Raw genomic sequence first — 15,573 nt, 5'->3', positions numbered from 1 at the left:
AAGGCCTCAGAAGGTTCCTAATAAGCAATTTCTGGCCAATCTAGCTGTGACAGCTTAAAATGCTAGTGCTCCCCAGTGGGCTGTTCCTTTTTCCTGCAGCCAACAGCCTTCCCTGCAAAAGAACTGGACAAAGTGCCTTCTCCCAGGAGCTCTGCACACCCTTGGCCCAGTGGGCAATGTTCATCCACTCTTGCTACTACAAGAAGAAATTTCTCTAACCCTATTTTTTCCCTAAACTGAGCCAGTATCTTTTTTCCCCTTAACACAGAAAATATTCTAACATTAAGTTAAAAAAAAATCCCCACTTTGAAGTTTAACAGTTATCAAAATCAGTCAACTTCTTCCCACCTGGCACAGCTCTCTATTAACACAACTTTACGATAAAGGATAAATGCATTTGTGCATTTGGCAATTCCCTGTGTGAATTTCTGGGAAAGAGGCCATATAAATGAGTAGCCACCTGATTAGTAACAGGAAGCAAGCAATAGCCTATTACCATAATGTCACATCAAGTCTGCTCTGCATGTCTCTTCCTGGGTAAGGTAGGCAACTTGTTGCTACAGAACATACAGCTGTCACTGCGTACTGTTATTAAATGCCAGCGGTTGTAGTCTTTAGAGTTCCCCATAAAAATGTACAAGCATCAGCACAGAGACCAAACACCTTTGGCCAGTTACCTATTGATTTTCTCCACTGAGAATCATAGCTGGAAACTGGAGATTCACTAAAAAACCATGCAGCTACATGGAAGCTACACTACTCCTTCAGCAGTAACCTTTTGTTCACAGGTTTTGAAATATGTGCAATCTTTACACAGTGAAGACCATCCGATCTGGTAGTTTATCAAGCCCATATACCAACAGTTTTGTTAATCTCTCCCAAAGCATTGAACAAACCAGCAACTTCTCTCATTTACATGGCAACTAGACAGCAACCCAGCACAACAGATTCAGTGAAGCATTTAAATGCTTGGCTTTTGCCACATGTTAAAATAATGCTGGCACTTTTCACCTTTACTAGCTGAAAGTAGTATTTACTACTTAGGATAACCTCGCTGCTTCCCCTCAGACTTGGCCACTAGTAATACACACAGCTCAGATGTTTTCCATCCTTTTGAGTGCAAACTCAGAAAAATCTAAATATTTTGAAGTAAGGAGCTTGCCAGTATTGCCACTGCCAATCCTCCCCAAACTCCATTGCTCTGTAAGAAGGGCTTACAGTTTCTGGACTTATCAGGAGGCTGTGAAGGGGCAAAGCTGTACATGTACTCCTTTTCCTCTTTACCACCACCAGCTAAAATCTGCAGCACCACAAAAGGCGGGCTGCAGACTTCCAGAACTGTTCCAGAATACTGTGGCAATATCAAGTGATACATGTAAAAAAGAAAGTGATATGGGAATTTTCACATCGAATGCAAACCTGGTTGTGCAAGACGCTTCCTCTAGTTGGAACCATTTGAAGCCTAAAGGTGTCAGGCGACTGCACTCAAAAATCCTGCTCCATCAAACCAAGTGAGTTTCTAAACAAAATCTACAGTATTGTATCAAATCTGCACACTTTCACCATAACAGCCATCTCCTTCCTTCCACCACAGTGGACTTTTTACGGCTCTTCATTCAAGCTATGTTACTAGAAAAGGGGTTGAAACTGGAAAATAAATAGATGTGATAAACCTTCAGGTGTGCTTGGGTAGGAGTTCTACAGTTGTGTTACTCTGTTTGGCATATCCATGTGAAATAAGGAATACTTGTTAGTGATCTCTTCACTGGTCCAAGGCAGACTGGTAGGGCTTTACCTTCCCCACAGATGCCTGCCAGCCTCTACCTACCTACAGCTAAGTCCAGTAACTCATGGATGGGAGCATCCACTACCTGGTTTTGACCTGAGGAAAATCTACAACAGGGATGGCTGGCACAGTGAGATCACAAGGCGATGTTCACTGCTAGTAAATTCACCCTCCACTCAGGTATAAGAATTTACCCTTGCTGTTCATCCAGGTTCTTGTGAAAATTGTCTCTGAAACTGGAGGAGTTTGGATCAACTCTAAATGCAAACTAAAACCACACACATGCTGCACCCATGCATGAATCCCTATTCCCTTTCTATAAGGTGACTTGCTCTATGCAGGGAGAGGAAACGCTGCCAGATTAGTCTCTGAACTGATGGACAGGGGCCAGAAGACTGCTAGACACAGCAGCTGGGAAGAGGCAAGTAGAAGATACTGGGAAAAGATTTTTATTGCACTCCACAGTACCAGCCTGCCATTACACTGAAGAACTGAAAGGTCAAACCGGAGTCTTAAACTACTAATGAAACTGGACCCCTTTACAACAGATTCCCTTATTTACTATGCTTATTTGCTTAGCACTATTTCCAAGTGTGAAATACAGGCGACTTCCTCTAGAAGATGACAGGTTCAAGCTTCTGAAAGATCATTCCTGCCATGCACCCAAAAAACCACCAAAAAACAAACAAAAAAACCCAAAAAAAACCCCACCAAAAAACAAAAGAACCCATAACCCTGACCAAACCCCACTAGCTATAAAGAAATAAAGAGTAACTTACATATAATGGTTGATTCAGAGTACATTGCTAAAGCTACAGTCTTTAAAGTTGTATTTTATTACAAGAGTGTCATTAGTTATACACACAGCTGAACTGACAACTTAAAAGTTTAATTTTGAGAAATAAAGAGGGGGAAAACAAGGAGGACATAATTTTTCAAAACTAGTTAAGCTGAGGCAGTCAACCCACATTCCATTTCAGATCTGTCTGCCCCCTCATCATCTTCCTGCATGTCCTTCTTTGATCCAATATTCCTGATCCAACTCTTTCTGGGATTATAAGGATAACCTGGATTGAAAAAGCATTGCATATTCAGCTAAATAAAACAAAAAGCCTAAAAAAACCCACTCAACATGCTCCAGTACACCTTAAGAGAAGGAACCCAGAAAAGGTGTGTCTGCAAAGAGGAAGCTCAGGGAGGAAGAAAAAATAGGTAAAAGCCTGTGTGGGGTGTAAATGGAAACAAAACAAGAACAGTCTTAACAGCAACAGAATTACCAACTGTAATATTATTTCAACAGTTCATGATGCTTGAAGAAGTACTGAAATGATGCCTTGCCTTCTATGAAAGCCAGAAAAAAATTTCATCTTGAGTCTGGGGTTTTTTTTGTCAGTTTTAATCTGAAAGGCACTAAAGGCACTGAGAATTCTCTATTATTATACCTGAACTACCTAGCTGCCTCTCACGGGTCTGAATTCCCCCAGCCCAAGCCTACCAAATACTCTTCCAAAAATGTCTCGCCCAGATACTCAAGTGCAGTTTCTGGTAATACAGAAATCCTACTCATTTCTGAAGTTGGACTGTGCAGGGCACCATGAGCAGGTACAGAGTAAGGGACAAGCCCTCTTGCCCTTTGCCAGCCCTAAGAAAGGAAGAGGATGTCCCCCTGGTTGCACTGGCCAACCACACTCTGAACAAGGGATAAAAGTCCTATGCATGTTAAAAATTAAGAAACATGGCAAAAAAGCCTCAATTCGTCTTCTTCTTGCTATTATTTTTAATCCTAACCAGCTGCCTGAAGCTACGTATTGTGTGACCCTGCAAGCCATTATGCCAGCACAATTGAGGATTGAGGGGACAAACTAAATGTAGAGGGAAGCAGAAAATCTTTAAGACAATGTGCAAGCAAACAGGTTGGCCATGAAATAATGACCACGGTCTTCCAGGATCACACCAACAGTAGATGTCACCTAAACAGCTTGGCAGAAGTAATTTTCAATCCTCTGTTCTATCTCACAAAGCCCAAAATGAGAACACAAATATCTTTGCCCTGACCAGCAGCAGGATGCAGTAAGCCTTGCAAAAATTTCTACCCATAGGAAAGACAACATAAATTTTACTCTGATATGCCTGACGAGCTAAGTGGGCATATTAGAGTCTGAGCCTGTTCCAGAAAAGGTTGTGAGAACCAGGGATGCAAAATGCTGGAACAGGAACAGGAGGGTGTCCTCCTCACCCCATCAGGCTTCCCACTGGAATTATAAAGTCATAGAGAAAACAGGGATACTTCTTTTGTTTGAAAGAGAACTGTTGTTATTCTGATTAATATTATTATCATAACTATATAGGTCATTTTGGTTTGGAACTAGGATACGAGAAGTGCAGAGAAAAAAAGGTTGAGGAAGCATTTCTGATTCTCTCTTTTAAGTGGCATTTTTAAGACAGCCTGTTTTCATTCTTACTTCACAGAGAGGACAACTCCCAGCCACCCGCCTGCATTCTCAGCATATTTTCTGTAATTGATTGGCTTGAGGTCTATGATTTTAACCCACATTCTGCACATTCAGTGACTTCTAGGAAAGAGAAGGCAGCAGTATCTCAAAGTAGTCCTTTGCAACCAATAGCCACTCTACTACTAGGTGGTTCCTCTTCTCAGAAGCATCTGTTTTGTCCTTTTCTACCTTTTTAACTTTGCACGGTTTCATTCACTGAAAACTAAAAATAACAACAGTAACAGTAACTACTTTAGTGATGCTTTCCTTGAAACTGCACACACAGACACATTGACATGGCCTAAGAGGCAAAAACCAGGAGAGGAGAGAGTCTTATTGCATTTAAATTCATGCACTGTAGAATAGCAACTGCTTTTCCACACTTTCCAAAACACCAACAAGAACCATCTATACCAATGAGTGAAGCAAAGTTTGCTGTATCTTTGTTATTCATAGAAGGAATCCATGTTGGAAAGTCCATTTATAGTAGGGAAATAAGCGCAACCATACCCGACTGATAACATAAAAAACAGTCTAAAAGGGACAAAGAAGAAAGGCTCTATTTTAATCAAAATTCACTACTGACCTTTTCCTTGAGGGCCCTTCTTCAAAATCTGAAGAACTAACATCGTTGCTCGTTGAGGACACTTGCGATGCATCATCCTTCTCATTCTCCAGCTGTTCTGAGCCTGGTCCTAATCCTTTAGATTGGCCATTAGTGAGAAGTCCTGCAAACATGACAAAGGAGTACACAATATTAAAAATCTGCAGTGATTTTATAAAAATTGACATATGACACTTACAATAGAGAGCCCAAAGCAACTGTTCAGCAAAGAAAGTTTTGCAAAGACTGGTAACATTGATTTTGCGTAGAGGTACTTCAGTATGTGGTTTACTCTGAGACCACAATCTTAAATAATTACAATAGGAGTGTTTGCAATAATGTTTATAATCTTGTCACATTTGAAGAAGGGATACTTAGTAAAATGCATTCTTGATTTACAAAATTCTTATGACTAGCATAGATGACAGTGTTTTGCATTTATCTGTGAATTGCTGTAAAATTAAGCTGCATTTGCTTCAATTTGACATAATCTTTCTCTTCATTCTGGTGCTTCTAACTACTGCAATTTATGATCCTTTGAAAAAAATTCTGAATCCCAAAAAAGTGAACATCAAACGTCCATTTCCTGACTTTGATTCTTCTGGCCAAGTGTCATCCAGACTGCCAGAAAAAGTACACAGGGCAGCAGAGGTACACAGTCCACAGCTGCCTTCCCTTTTGTGCCTTTTCTCTCCTGAAGCAATAATACAGCAAGTAGAGTCACATAGTCACATAGATGGAAGACAGCCTTGGACCCTTGCAAGCATAATGTTTAACAAATTTTTTGTATTCTACACCACCAAGTAACTACAATATAGTATGACTCTTACAAACAACAGCAGATAGGCAATGAAACCACTCATACTTAAGGAAGAATTAAAATACTAACATTCTTCAGCAGGTTCTGGGATGAGAGGGAGGAAACAATTTTTTAGCTCACCATTTACTTGATATTATAAGAGTTTATTACAAGAGGAGTTGCAATTTTATCCAGGAGAATGCTTTCTCATCTTTCCACCCAAATAGTTTTAGAAATGGTATAACAAAGCTTTGTTTCACGGCTGTATTTCCTCAGAGAAATGCTGATAGGACTTCCCTCCCTTAGCCATTTCAGTCTCTCTATAATTGCATCTTAGAAAAGAAAATGTGGTGGGGAAGGCGGTGTGGGGGGAACTGTGCTACCCCTTCCAAGATGAGCCAGGCAGTGAGGCTGGTCAGTGCACTGCACTGAAAACACTAAGAACTGCAGTTCAAGAATTTCCACCAGCACTATATCAGTGCCACACCATTTCAGACCTCTGTTTCCAGGAAAATCCCCATCCAGAACCACCAATGCACTTACTCATTGCATAACCAAGCATTCAACCAAGCCCAACTCCAAACAGACACCGAAGCATAACCAGAGCAAGAGCAAAGACACCTCCCCCACTGAGCTGCTGGCTCTAAGTACTGGAAGCTGGGCCTCAGCTGAAGCTAAATGTTCCTTCCCCACAAGGCCATTTATTCACTGCTCACTTGAGCACTACAACTGCCAGCGGGCTCTGAACCTCCCCAATTCCAATCTAATCGCTCCGATTGTACATTTTTTAACAGCCTAATCCAAAGCCTGCATCATATCTCTCTCTCCTTTTCCCAATCAAAGTTTGCTCATATTCATTCTGAAGTACACTAAATTTCCCTTGACTGGGGCTATGTGGTGGCCACATGCTGCAGTTTTTAAAACTCCACCTACAAAGCAAAAACACATTTCGGGCTTTTTCTGGGGAAGAGTCAGTGAACTGGTAGCTCAATTTTTTTTCTTAATACACAGCCCACTGAGCACAAGTTGAAAGTACACACCAATTTTTGCATTAAATTGTCTGTTCTAGTGAACATAACACTATCAGGGAGAAGTAAAATGACCCAATTTACATTTTCTCTCCCCTTTTGTTGAATTCCTTTTGATATTTCCTTTCATTAAAGGGATCTCAAACTGTGACCCAACAAATAAAACAAATTTGAGTATCAGCACACGGTACTACAAAGGGTTTGTAGTATAAAAACACAATATGATGTGGGGTGACAGCATCCCTTCAAAGCATTCCCAAGGAAATGAAGGCAAACTTTGAAAAAACACTGAACAGATTATATTTCTATGCTGAACTTACCCTTTCTAAAAGCCCTAGTGCCTAAGTTTATTCTTATAAAAGTTTCAACTTTTGCTTTGCATTTTTCCATGAAACCACAGCTGATAAAATTTACAATTTTTCAACTCCAGAGAAGTCTAAATCAAGCATATTATTTGAGGCCTGACACTCAGTAACGTAACTCTTATGGCAGAATTTGATTAGGTTTTCCAAAAGCAATATTTGTTCTGGAGACTTGCCATATGTAAAATCCAGGAACCTGAAGTATATGAGTCAAGAAAATCACCTTTCAGGCTGTCAACTTGCATGCACTTGGAAGGCAATTTTTATTCATCCTTTCACCCTGCCAAACCATCAGCTCACTTGGGAGACAAGCATGATTTGTGCTCCTCAAGGAAAAAAGTATCGGTTTGCCCACCATTATTCATCATAACCAGCACCATTCCAAGACGCAGTAATATTGCCGATAACTGATGTTAGCTATCGTCCGCTGGAACCAACTAAAACAAGTGCCCTAAAAGAGAGGCATAAAACTACAAATGAGAGATACTGATAAATACTGGGAATGGGTGTCATGTTCTGCAGGTTTTCAGGCCAGCATAATTACAAAATCCACTCTGAAGTGATGAAAGGCACAACCCAAAGCCTCCTTTCAAGCACTGGAGAGAAAGCACATGCTGAAGTAGGCTGTTATAAAGTTTATTGCCACTCAATCATTTTTATATCAAATGCATTCAGCTTGCCCCCAGACACCTTTTCCTTCAAATGCCATTCCTGTTATCTCTAACTATGATAAGCCACATACTTTACTGCTGTGCATCAGTTGGGAGCTATGAAAGTCTGGAGGTCCCAGGACAGGATGGGGACCCCACAGTTTTTCCGAGTGATACTCAGGCACTCCTATCACCATTAATGAGTTGGCGCCAGTGCAGTCGACAGGACACACAGGTCTGCGGGTGCACTTAAGGAGTGTCAACCCATGTGGGTTTGACTCTCCAGGACCAACCACACAACCACACACAGGAAGCAGCAGACATTCATATTTCTTAAAAGCTGAGTACTGCAGAAAGCAGCTGAGCGAGAAAATGCTCTTTAGCATAGCCTGGGATGCTGAATCACTCCAAAGAGTGGCTACTTGAGAGGACCCAGCAAGGAATCAGCAAGCCCTCAAGAGCCAAATCAAATCAAAGGAACAAAAAGTTCCTCTACCGCTTTTCTATGCCTGTGCCTTTCAACCTCTAAGCCACGATGCCAGCAAGCCCTGCCTCCTGTCAAAGCCCATGGCATTCTCAGCTGCTGAAGAGCTGGCAGAGACTGCCTGTCCCTTGCCCACTAGGCTCATCTCAGCCCTAGTTCTCACTGCCTTCTCCCCTGGCAGCTGGACTCATGATCAACCACCAGACATGAATAACTAGGCAGAATAAATCAGGGTTGATAAAAATAAGACTTTATTCCTGTAATAGAAACTGTTTGTTTTAAAAGTAAAATTAGATTTTTAAATAAAAACTAAACGTTATTAAAATTAAATTTGAAAGTACAGTAACTTGCATTATAAGTCAGTGTAGGATTTCATATATTAAAATTACTTACATGAAATAATAATTTATATATACAGAGAACCAGTGCATATTTGCTGCCAAAGTTTAAAAAGAACTGAAACACTGAACAGTTCAAAGTCACTGAATAAACACTGCCTGAATTAAGTCAGTAATAATGAATTATTTAATTAAGTCACAATACAGGAACTCATATCAAATGACATCTATAATTCCTTAAATACACTGTTCTGGCTCTAACTGATCAAGACTAGACACCTTCAGAGAAAGGCCAATTACTAATTCCTAGTAATTAAAAAGGGTTGCTTAAAACCAAACCATGGAGATCTTAACATCCTCTCTAAAATGTATCTTAGTCACATAAATGTCAACTTCACAGTTTTGCCAAATTCATTTTTAAACTTCCACAAATGCTGCAATATCAAATTATGATTTTAGATACATGCTGCTTAAAAAGAGCTTTTAAAAAAGAAAAAAGAAAAAAAAAAGAATTTCCGCTTATCAATATTGAGAAAAAGCAGCAAATGTCACTTTTTCATCCATTCTGTTACAAGCCAGAGAAAAGCACAAAAGCCCTTTCTGCATACTATTCATTATTAGAGACTTCTATCACCTCCTATTTATTTGCCTTCCACACTGACTGTATTCCAATCTGTCTGTGGCTACAAGTTTGTTTGTTTTTTCACATGCAGCAAGGGCTCTGCTAGGAGAGCTGAGCCATACCCTCTAGGGTGATCCACACAGAATACGGATATTATGGCTTTACAAGCTGCACACAACATGCTTCCTCCTGTTCCCACTGCAGCTCACTACCCTCTTTGCTTCTTAGCTGTAGTTGTTAGCTGAGCAGGGCACTTGCTGAGCCTGCTCCAGCAATGGGAAGATCCTGCTCACCAAAAACATTGTGTAAAGAATAGTTAAATCTGCTTAAATTACATTATTAAACAGGGTTTGTGCTGACTCAATTGGATTGATTCTCCTAAGAGCCTAGCAAGCAAGACTTAACTATTCCAGCACAGGCAGGGCTTACTTTACATTGGCACACATTTGCTGATCTTACTGGCTTTGGTGATACACACACAATTTTAGCAGCAATCTACAATTCTTCTCAAGTCATGATCTAACTCATCTCTGGTCATCTGGAGAGATGACTGACAAGCACACACAGATCAGGTCTTGGGAGCATCTGAAGATGTGATGTAAAATCCCAATACCTGGGAATGCACCGTACAATAAAACATGATGTGAACTATAAATATCCAGAAGGAAAACTGGGGGAAGAGAAGACAGCAAAAATGTAAGGGAGGGTTTGGAGTTAGTTGGTTTTAAAAATAAATGAGATTGCAATTACTGGTATGGTCTTCATTATTAAAGTTACTGAATAATCAGGAAACCAAAGGAGAGCATCTGAGCAAATTTCAGCATAATGTGGTTAGTTAACTAAGTGGTTGGGTGAAGAGACTTTCACAATGTTTCCAAAACACTATTTCCACATCACTTACTCTAATGCCAACAAGGCATCTCAGCATGAACATTTCCATGTTCTTACAATAGAGCAACACCTATTTTAGCTTGCTGTTTCCCAGTCCTAAGGCAGCTTAGGGGAAAAAAAAATACATTCAATTGTATTTCAAGTTCCCACAGTCATAGGACACCCGCAAAGCCATTATGCTAGGAAAATCAGCAGTCAACACCCCACAAACACAACCCAAAGATATCAAAACCATTAAGTGATCTAAACAAAGGCAATTTCAACATGACCACATTCACAGCTTTCTATAAAGGATAACATCAGAGAGTCCACAGTCCAGAGGAGCCATCCTGCAGATCTCAATACTATGTGAGATACATAACTCTGCTTCTGAGTGTTTCTTGACTACACAGGGATACTCTCTTCCCACTGCCAAGAGATTCTGGTTTGGTTTCCCCCGTGGCAGCCCTTTCCCTGCATTCCTCCCTGATTCCTTCAAGCTGAAGTGCTCTGGGCTGGTAGAAAAGTCAAGTTTCCAGGGCAAGCAGCAAAACAAACACAAATTACAGTAAGTCAAAAAAGGGATTTACTCAAGACAGCATTCTCACCATGCTGGGATGACAATATTCCTCACGAGAGCATTTAATAAATAGCAGGGACTGCAGTTACATAGGCATGGAGCTAAAGCTCTGTTCCCTTACAGAGTAATATGCCTGTCCAAACTTCAACTGTGCAGTCTTGGGAGTTGTACAGGAAAGCTTTGTTTTAAAACATTACTGATTTTTTTTATTATTATTCTTTCTGCAACATCCCATTTAGGAGAGCTGACACAAAAGTTAGAAAACAAAGGGCTTAACTGCAGTGTTATAAAGTCTGAAGTTTAACCATCCCACACCATGGTCTGGAAGTTTAGCACCACCTGAACATAAACCTGGGGGTGCTGGTCGACATCTGGCTGAACATGAGCCAGTCCGTGCCCAGGTGGCCATAAGGCCAGTTCCATCCTGGCCTGTATCAGCAATAGTGTGGCCAGCAGGACCAGGGCAGGGATTGTCCCCTGTACTCAGCACTGCTGAGGCCACACATCAAGTGCTGTGTTCAGTTCTGAGCCCCTCACCACAAGGAAGACACTGAGGGGGTGGAGCATGTCCAGAGAAAGGGAATGCAGCTGGGGAAGGGTCTGGAGCACAGGTCTGATGAGGAGTGACAGAGCTGAGGCTGTTGAACCTGGAGAAAAGAAGGCTCAGGGGGGAACCTTATTGCTCTCTACGAGTGCCTGAAAGGATGCTGTAGCCAGGTGGGAGTTGGTCTCTTCTCCCAGTCAAGAAGCAATATGACAAAAGGAAATAGCCTCAAGTTGTGCCAGGGGATATTTAGACAGGTATTTGGAAACATTTTTTTATGGAAGAGGGGGTCAAGCACTGGAACAGGCTGCCCAGGGAAGTGGTTGAGGGAGCATCCCTGAAGATATTTAAAAGATGTATATGTAACACTTTGGAACATGGTTTAGTGGTGGACTTGGGCAGTGCTGGGTTGACAGTTCGACTTGATTATCTTAGATGATCATTTCCAACCCAAACAATTTTGAACTGCAGGGTGTATCTTTATATATGTTTCTTTGCATAGTATCATTAATTAACAGTTTTCACCATTTTTTGTAAGTAACAGACAACCAGCTGCAATGAAATAAAAAACTACATTGCATTGTCTATAATCCTAAATTTGACTTCTACCAAAACTACCCTTAACATACTAGACCATGTGCTGAAACACTATCAGAATCTTTGTAAGCATGTTAAATAAATACATTAATCATTTGATGCTAAGTTTAAACACACCGGTATCTCTAAAACATCTGCAGTCTGCATTAATCAGCACACTGTACTGAGTTACTGTATTTAGCTGTTGTATAGCTATGCACAAAAGATAATTTAGTTTTATAGTGCAAATGCCATCTGTCACATTGTCACAGCATGACAAGGTATCACATTACATATTAAACAGACAACATGCCTCAAAAATAAGGCCTATTTTCATGCTCTGGTTCTCTCAGAGACTAAAGAAGGGGGTTTTCATGATAGTGACAATTTAAAAACAAAACAAACCACATTTTTCTCTGGGATAAGAGATATGAATTCCCTGTCCACTTTTTTAAGGATAGTTGTCATAAAGGCTATTTTCATCTAATTTGGTAATGCAAAACCACAACAATTTTCTGCCCCTAAATAAAAAAGCCACAGCATGAAGCCATCATCGTTTAAGCCACACGATGCACTGTGCTGCCACCATGATGGTAATTAACAGTACGTGGGCTTCTCAGATGACAAGCCAATGGACATTAGGTTGATTGTGGTACATAACAGAGCATATGCATAAAGCAGTACCATTATGCCAAAGACTGTTAGCAAATAGCTTGTACAGTCTTCATAACTGACTAGAAGAGTGCTTTTGTATGTAGATATACATCATTACTATGGAAGCCAAGCATGAATGACATTACAGCAAAAAATGTGTTTGCCAGGATGTCAAAAGACCAGATGACCAAAGAGAACTGATTAAATAATACAGGTTGAAAAAAGCTCCTTACTCCCATTACAGCTCCATCCAAAACTACTGTTAAGCAACCAAAGACATTTTGTGACTTTGTGTCCTTCATATTAGTCCATTACCCATTAACTGAAATCAACTGTTCTGTTGTTTCAACACAACACTTCCTAGGGTGTTTTTTTTCCATCTGGGGGAGTTTGGATTGAGGTTGGGGTGGTATTAAACTCACAGAAACGGGAATATAACATTCAAAAATGAACCTAATTTAATTCTGACAGGAAACTACCCCAGGCCATATGACATACTTCAAGCCCCAGTTTGATTTATGAAATATGCATCTGAAAGAAATTTAGAACAAAAGAAACTAATAAAGCATCCAAAAAACGCCTGCCAATGTCTGCACTGCATAAATAGTGAAAAACCTCACCTGATGTTTGTCCATACTTCTGTTATTTTAGGTTTGGGGTATTTTTTAAAAGTATTCAAAAACACACACCTCTCTCATTAAAGACATTTCCCCACTTTCAAGACACAATGAAAATGCTGAACCTCTCATTCCTCCAAGTAAACACATGACCTCTTCTGGCACTTTATATCCTATAAGGTAGAATGGAGGCCATAGTCTGCACTCTATGATGGTGTGATGTGGATGAGGGAGGGAACTGGAGTATCAAAGGCTGAGCAGCGAGGCAGGTGTTCACTGACAGGTGAAGGAGACAGCAGCAGTAATGCTGACCCAAAAAAAGAGCTGAGGGAACAAACTCATCTCTCTTAAATCCTCTTCCTACAAATGCAGACAACTAAGTCATACCTTAAAATCACAAATGGCTACCCTTAGATTTTTACAATACTTCCCTCAATTTTAAAGGGGGGAGGCTGGGGGAAAGGAAACCTAAGGAACAATTGTCCCCAAATCCAAAAGCCAGAGCTGTCCTGAATGAAGCAGAACAGAGAGGAGGAAAGAGAACTGATGATCACCACCCACCAGCAGTTCACTGTGTGTTTTATTGTACCATTGTGCTATCAAGCTCCTACCAATTGCCCCTGAAGCTGTATGATAAGGGGAGAGTGGTAGCATTTCTGGTAAGTTGGTACCAGGCTGTGTAAAGACCATTAAGTTTTGATAAACAAGCAGAGTCAATTTTATGGTACCATAAACACTCCCTTTTAGCACCAGGGAAATGAGCACCATGTACCCTTCCTGTACTTTGTTAAGGAATGACACTATTTGATGCACTCAATTTAAATCTACCCCAGTCCCACAGCCTCCTTTGACTGCAGTCAGAAAGCTTCAAAAAAGCAAGAGGACTCCAAATGCAAGTTACAGACCTTTGATCTTCAAATAAATGGTCAGAGCAGGCATGAAGCCTTCAGCAGAAAAACAGGAACACCAACACTGGGAAGAGAGCTTGGTTAGGATGCAGGGACCTCGACTCTGTCCAGACACAGCCATGGCCAAAGAGGTGCCCCTGGAGAGGCCACCTCCTCTCCAGGCACCTCAGCTCACCCAACTTTAAAATAAAGGTAGTGAGTTCAGCTTTCACAGTAAAACACAAGGAGGGGTACAGACAGTAACCATGACATGACATATGGTGTTGGTGTTATTAACATCTCTCAGTGGCATGAGATTTTGTGTGGATTTTGGTGTTGGATAGAGTGGCTTTATTTCTGGAGTAAAGTGCCCTTAGATTTGCAACTGTCCTATAAGACACCTTCTCTCATATGCAACCTGGAAACAGAGTTAAACATGCATTTTATTAGAAGTTACAGACACAGCAGGTCCACACAAAAAAAAAATTCTCTCCATTGTATCAGCAACTGAAATATCAGGGTAACCACTGACAGAGAGAAAAGTCTACATTCTCAGGTATTAACAAAATTATCAGTGAGATACAAATAAGTTTTTCTTTGTTTTTGATGCCAAACCATCATGTCTTGTTTATCCTGCCTTTCCTGGGGAATTTCACAGCTGAATGGAAAAACAGTGGGGTAATGCCTCGTGACAGAAAGAAACATACCTGTGAAAAAAATAATTCTATTTTAAAATTTTTTGTTCTTCCTCTCATTTTTTCCACCTTTTTGTTTTGTTTCATCCATTTGAGAGATATTTGGAAAAAAGTTACTGACTCTGTTTCCAAAGTGTTTTTACTTGTCCTTCACAAATATCCTCCATGTGAGGGAAAGAGCATGGATTACACTGCTAAGTAAGAATTAAGTAAAGCAAGCTAATCACTGTTTCAGGTCTTTGCCACGCTTATGTCAATAGATGAGGGTAATTCCTCCCCTTCCTGAAGCATTTTTATAGAGCTAGTTTAACTGTAATATACCACAGCAGTCCTATTTTTCAGTCAAGTTATTTCCCCCTACCTCAGCATCACAGGGCTATGCCTTTAGACTCATCCTGCTTCAGAGTTAAGCTTCCACTAGGTATAGTTGGACAAAGGAACAATAAATCCACACTTCAAAAATATCCATACCTCAGCACCTAGGGACTAGGTAAAGATTAGTAAAGATGAAAAAGAAAATTAAAAAAAGACAATCTGGTATTTTAAGTAACATGAGAAAGAAAGCTATGCCAAGAGCATGTCTCTAGACAACAGCTATTCTACATTAGAAAGTAAAAATTAGCAATTGTATCTCCACAGAGTATAACAGGAGGAAGAAAGAAGGTGAAGGCAAACACAGTGAAGCAAGGAAGAGCCTGCTAATTGGAGGAAAATACAATGTATGAATGTGCAAATAAAACAACAAGGGAAATAAAAAGGCATGCGATGTCTTAGTAACAATGAATACTTGTGAGCCTGAAAAGGAAGAAATGTGTTGCTAAAATCCAGAGGCTTAGCAAGGCTTGGCTGTATTTGTTAGGATTTCTAGGAAACTCTTACAGATTGTGTAATTTAAAAATTGCGTATCTGCATGAAATTGGAACAACAGCAAAACAGCATCCTGATGAACACTTGCTTCGTGCTTTTCCTCTAATGAAGCACAGTT

At 40.4% G+C, this 15,573-nt stretch overlaps 1 protein-coding gene across 4 annotated transcripts in view; it reads right to left on the bottom strand.

The window, feature by feature from the left end:
• The window catches only part of JARID2 (jumonji and AT-rich interaction domain containing 2), a 209,171-nt gene that overhangs the window by 85,206 nt on the left and 108,392 nt on the right, over nt 1-15,573 (bottom strand). For all 4 annotated transcript variants that reach the window (XM_033077245.1, XM_033077234.2, XM_033077265.2 and 1 more), the window contains exon 3: nt 4,865-5,006. In XM_033077245.1, the coding sequence (XP_032933136.1) occupies nt 4,865-5,006 (142 nt within the window). The remainder of the gene's footprint in view (nt 1-4,864; nt 5,007-15,573) is intronic.

The sequence above is a fragment of the Catharus ustulatus genome, chromosome 1, assembly GCF_009819885.2.
Source record: "Catharus ustulatus isolate bCatUst1 chromosome 1, bCatUst1.pri.v2, whole genome shotgun sequence".
Classification (NCBI taxonomy): Eukaryota; Metazoa; Chordata; class Aves; order Passeriformes; family Turdidae; genus Catharus; species Catharus ustulatus.
Note: the sequence above shows the minus strand (reverse complement) of the source record. Positions and strands in the feature narration are given on the sequence as shown.